Below are 6,140 nucleotides of genomic sequence, written 5' to 3' on the forward strand. Positions count from 1 at the left end.
GCTGCTACTGCTGCTGGGACGGCGGAAGTTTATGGCAAAGCGGGCCCACGAAAAAATTAGTGAGTGGAACCGTCAGACAACAATGGACTTGTCTGTGTACACAACCGTACGTGATTTTAGAAACGGTTTCGTAAGCCCACTGACACAATCACGAAGTGTGGACTTTCAAACGGGACGTGATTTTACGCTATGCTTGAGGTGCTTAGAGAACCGATGTAACCCGCAAAACACGCTCTAGTATTTCACAATTTTCGACTCTTTTTTCGATATTTTGAATTATAAACTTGCCGTTATGCTCAGTGATGAGTGACATTAGCCGCTGTGATTTTCTGCACCTTGATTGGGCCTCTTTGTGCGTGCATATCTAACTGTACCCGCGAGTGCCTTTAAGTCTACACACATGCATGTATGCATCTATGCGAGGGAAAACTAACACTTTGGCTGCTAGGTGGAAGTTTGTGCTGTCGGCTGTCGCTGTGTCGTTGCGGCTCGCTATTGCTACTCCCAGAGGGTTCAGGTGCACTTAATTTATGACCAGGACTTTTTCATTTGCCTATCGGATCGCCGCGAAACTTATAAGGTAAATATTTACACTGTCTCTTGGACTATGACAGACCGCATTGCATTCCATTGCGTTGGGGGATAAGGCTAGAGGGCGACAGCCACAGATGAACAGAGTTTTAGCTACGATCCCAAATATACCTAATATAAGTATCTGCCTATATTGAATATGTCTCAAAAGTATTCTGGACGAGTACGGTCAGCTCGACTGTCATTAATATTTTGCAGACTTCTCGACTCCCAGTAGATGTTGGCTTAGATTTGTATTTCTACAATACTCCAGATCCTAGGATGTGGAAAGTGTGCTGCAATAAAGTGCGGGAGTCGATTTCATGGAAATATGATTTCAGATATACCTGATCTGTAGTTCTTAAATTTTTTTAGCCTCATCTCGTATGGACGAGTTGTAAGAGAGAACTATTGTAGATTCGCCTTCTGCCTTCTGCCTTTAGCACGTACATTACGTACATTACTACTACATTACTTTATAGCTATTCTGATCTGGGAGATTTCAATCACTGTACTTAAAAGTCGAAGGAAGTAAAAAAATGGGAGTTTCAAAATTCGTTGTGTATAAGCTGCTACTATTAGAGCTGCATTTACAGTTATCGGTCTGTCATCCGGCCACTGGCAGTGAACACTTGGAGAATTGTAGTACGAACTGGGACAACCAAGCCAACCACGATAAATGCCACACCACACAGCAAAGCACAGCCGAGATCTTTGATAAGGTTAAGCCGAAGACTCTGGTAACTGATGCACAACCAAAGCCCACACAGAATGATCAGACCAATTCGAGTACCGAAGAAGAAGATGAGAATGAATTCCACTTTCTGATAACGGGCGGATATCGACCTGTTGTTAATAACATAGTTAAGTTTGTTGTTTCAGTGCGATCTTCGCAACCGCGCAAATTCTTTGGTGACAACCATTTCTGCGGGGGCAGCATTATCTCAAAGCAGGCAGTCCTATCTGCGGCTCACTGTTTTTTGAATAAGTAAGTATGCTCGACTCCAAAAATGCAAAATAGGCTTCGGCAAAACAAAAGAAAACGACGATGCCTCCGTTGTCATCGGTTCAGGTGCATTCGTTCACGCTTCAAAAACAATGAAAAGTCAATCATTTCCAGTTATACAAAAGAATGTATGTAGATCTGTGGAGAAGGTACCATCCGAATGGAGGTAATGTTTATACCCTGCACTAGTTATGTCAAAATATATGTAACGGACAGAACGAGGCGTGACAGACTCCATGGAATATATATATATATATATATATATATATATATATATATATATATATATATATATATATATATATATATATATATATATATAATTATTATTATTATATATACATATTATATATATATATTATTATTATTTCAGACAATGAGCTTACCCATCTGTCCATCCGTCCGTCCGTTCGTATGTTACTACGATAACTACTTAGTTGGCAGAGCGCGTGCGTATTTGTGTGTGCTTGTGTTATCTGTTATGTGTGCATTAAAGAAACGCAGAATGGTTTGCATATTAGCTCTCCAAGTCGAGCACCTCAACTAGAGCGCTCTTATATATATACTAGCTTACAGTATATTAACTATTTCATCTTAGGCGGAATAAGGTTATGCGCCCCAGCCAATTGAGAATATTCGCCGGAACGTCACGGCGGCTTTTCAGATCGGACGACACACAAGAGCTTCTCGTGAAAAAACTCATCACACATCCGAAATTCAGTCATAGTAGCCTAACAAATGATGTTGCTGTTATAACTCTCAAAACCAAAGTGAAAATCGATGGAATTACTGCCGATGTGATACCCATACCGAACAAGGAGCCAACAATAGGAGCGAAGTGCACAGTGATTGGATGGGGTACTGTTATTCAGGTAGGTCTTTTAGGCTAGATCGTTGGCTTGAATCGATTCCATGCAACTGATTACAACAATCGAAAATTTGAAAAATAAAATAAGAAACTTGATCTGTGCTTCTCTATCTCTCCTGATTTGCGAGATCAACGATAAAGAGATCTTTTCAGATTTTGAAACATTCTTTTCGCTAATTCTCAATGAGCTTTAGACATAAATACCCATTATAATAGTAATGTAGTTCCCATTTCAATCTACGCTTCTAGTTTGGTCCAACACCTGACGAAGTGCTCAACGCCGATGTCTATATTCAACCATATGCCATATGCAAACAAGATACATTATTTACAAAGGGAATGCTTTGCGCCGCAGACATAAACGACTACGAGGTGGACAGCTGTCAAGGGGATTCGGGGGGTCCGTTAATTTGCGATGGGTTCGTAACTGGCATCGTCTCCTTTGGTATTGGCTGTGGGGAGAGGGGCTCATATGGAGTGTACTCCGATGTATACTACTATCGCAACTGGATAAACAACAATAGAGCCACCCAACAGAAACTGAATGGCTTGCCGGCTTTCGCGCTGGCAATAGCAATAGCCTTACGAGCTTTTCGAATTCAATATTTTTAGTACTTATTCCTAAACAGGGCTCAAGCGACATGGGAACTTCATTTTTTATGAGAGATGAAAATATGCAATAATTCGCACTTTCGACGCAACAGGTGCGTGGCTGCGGCTTGCGGCTGGCATTCTGCAGATGACAAGCCAAAATTGAGTGAAATCATGGCGCTGAAGTCTTCTGGAAATTCCAAAACCAGCGACAAAATGCGGTGACCAACAGGCTTACCCGCATGCACTCACATTCCCACACCTACACACCCACACCCACATCTACACCCACACACACACCCACACAGCCACACACCCAATAAAGCATACACGAGCTCATTTTAGGCAACAGTTTATGGTTTATGAATGGCTGTGTTTGCTGTGCCTGACAGTAATTATCGCATCTCGAGAGGAGCGAAGAGGAGTGGCAGTGTCTCTAAAATACAACTCGTAGATTGTCAATAAGTTTTATCAGGTCAAAATTAAAGTAGCTCGCTCAATTCCAATGGCTCTGCTCGGTTTTATTGTCGCCTCTCACGAACACAGATCCGACAGCCTTGTGTTATATATTACGTATAGAAGAAACTTTACTTGACGACAGTTGATTGTCGTCCGTTTACTAGCTGAATGTAAGTTGAATGAAATACTCATCGTCAATCCAAATAAATTGGCATGGCATATGGATCGCATATGGTTTGTAATTTCACAGATTTGTGCAAGTAAAGTGAAAGCAAAATCTCATTCCCTAGTTCTACAAATCAGTAAAAATCAGTGCGGAAACATGTTGATTGAATATCCAAAATCCAATTAGTAACCGCATGCTCACACATGCTCACACATGCTCACACATGCACACACATACACACCTACACACATGTGCAATCACAAATACAATTAGAGAGGGCAACAATGACAAGAAGCGAAACCATTTGCTTCATTCTGCCGTTACACAAGTCACGCACACAGTCTATCACATACACATTCACAGACTATGAAGCAGCCACACACAACCAATCACACAAGCACACACTCACTTACACTCCCTTACCCAAACAGACAACAATCAGTTTGTCATTTCATATTCGCATTGTCTGCCGTTCAAGAGTTCATAATGAATTTAATCGCGTATGTTTATTGCTCACTTTTAAAGGGACGTACATCAATTCACACGCGCACACAAGCACGACGCGTGTGTGTGTGAGCGTTAGTGTGTCCTGAGAAAACATTCCCACAAGTTGTTTTGTCGCAACCGTCATTGGCGCACACACACACACACACACACACACACACACACAAAGCATAGTCAACACAGTTTATCATTTTGCCACGCTTCTTGTTTGCCAAGTGTTGGGTCGTCAACGTTCCTTTTGCATATTGATTTATCGCTGTTGTCACTGTCTGCCCTGGTGCTCTAGGCTAACAAGGATGTTGTTTTGGCTTGGTTGGGCTTGGTTCCGTTTCGGTTCGTGCCTGCTTGCCAGCCTCCACCTGATTCCCGTTTCGTGCCGTGGTAGCACAGTAAATTGTTTGCATATATTAGACACACGCCTCAAATTGCATTCTAAATGAAGTTCATTTGAAAATAATTGCAGTTGAACTTTATTGTCTCCGACGATTGCCCGCCTGTCAATGAAACATAAATACGGATGCCACTGAATGAAAATCTATTTGACTCGCAGTTAATTGGCCAATTACGATAATGTATAACAATTAATTGCGTTAGTGAGCGCGAGTGTGAGACCGGAAAATCATAGGTTGCTAAACGCAACCTTTCCTGCCGAAAGTACTTAACTGATTTATATATCTCGAGGCATCTCGGAATTATTTCGCACACGCCCTACCTCAGACACGACGCATCGTCTATTGCTCACCACCTTTCGACGGTTGCGTAGCACACACATACAAAACAATAAATGGCTGCTACCAATGCACTATGGGTAAAAAGTCGATTTTTTTTGGCATTTATTCAAAAAAAATTTTGTTCACAATTTAAAATTTTCTTTTATTTATTGAATATATATACTTCAACTAGATTAAAAAGTATTTTTTTTTTAAATTTAGCGACTACCATTAATATTTTACACATACTCAAAGTCAGCTGTTGCATAGTTGCGTTTGATATATAAAAAGCGCGGGAAATTTTGTTCAACTTGCAATTAAAGTGGAGCTTTTGTGTAAACATAAACAAAAAAAAGTGTATAATGGAAAACGTACCTAATGGTATGTACAATAAGTTATTGCTATTACTTTTGATTGTAATTGTGTTATTGTCCAGTTGCCCAGTGTGTTGTCTGTGTGTATTTTTAGCTAAAAATTAACAAATGTACTTGTGTTCCGTGGAGTATTACTTTTGTGCAGCACACCACTTCACAGAGGTTTGATATACCAGTTGTTGTGTATTATGTCCAGGTTCGGAATCTATTAACCTCGTTTGCTCCTTTTTGTTCCTTTTGGAAAAAAATTAGTTTTTGCAGTTAAAAACGAGCTTTTTCGTGCAGAGCTTGTGGAGGTATGGACCAACAACAACCGCCAAGAAGGCGCGGTAAAAACTTTATTATTGAAAAAATTAACAATTATATTAGCGAAAATATTAATAATCTAATTGATAAAAGAGTAAAGCAATTTGTAGAGTATATAAAGAAGCATCTGCCAAAGTGCAACCGGAATTTGGAAAGGTTTAAAATGCATCATGCTAGGTGGCTTGAAGGCAGGGTGATAATTGATTGTGAAGGTACTTTGGAAAGTACTTCGGTACTTCGGAAATTTTTAGAACTTCTTCTACGAATTTGCAATATGGAGTTAGCCCTCTGCATGCTTGGATTCGATTCCTTGAGTTTGTATTGAAAGAAAGAATCGAAATTAAAAAAATGGCGTGTTAAGGATGTCGACAAACAAAAGGTATCATTGCGTAAACAAGAAATTAAGCGGAGGCTGTGGGATGAAATGGGTCTTCATGTGGATAAACCCAGGCCTAATGGAAGTGGAAATATCAATGATGTTCACAAAATTTTGGTGCATGGATACCAAATTATGGGCACTTGCATAATTTCTGATGGCATATTAGGAGAAAACGCGTCTGAAGCCCGGAACAAGCTGTATAGAAAT

At 40.2% G+C, this 6,140-nt stretch overlaps 1 protein-coding gene across 1 annotated transcript; it reads left to right on the forward strand.

The window, feature by feature from the left end:
* The first annotated feature begins 1,037 nt into the window (after positions 1 to 1,037).
* On the forward strand, positions 1,038 to 3,240 carry LOC115565468 (serine protease 1). Its single transcript, XM_089264852.1, has 3 exons — positions 1,038 to 1,558; positions 2,175 to 2,448; positions 2,694 to 3,240. The coding sequence occupies exons 1-3, from the start codon at positions 1,110 to 1,112 to the stop codon at positions 3,054 to 3,056; spliced, it is 1,086 nt and encodes a 361-aa protein (XP_089120978.1). The 5' UTR covers positions 1,038 to 1,109; the 3' UTR covers positions 3,057 to 3,240.
* The last annotated feature ends 2,900 nt before the right edge of the window (positions 3,241 to 6,140 follow it).

Source organism: Drosophila navojoa, chromosome X (genome assembly GCF_054131105.1).
Source record: "Drosophila navojoa isolate 15081-1374.11 chromosome X, UAZ_NAV_1.0, whole genome shotgun sequence".
In the NCBI taxonomy this organism is placed as follows: Eukaryota; Metazoa; Arthropoda; class Insecta; order Diptera; family Drosophilidae; genus Drosophila; species Drosophila navojoa.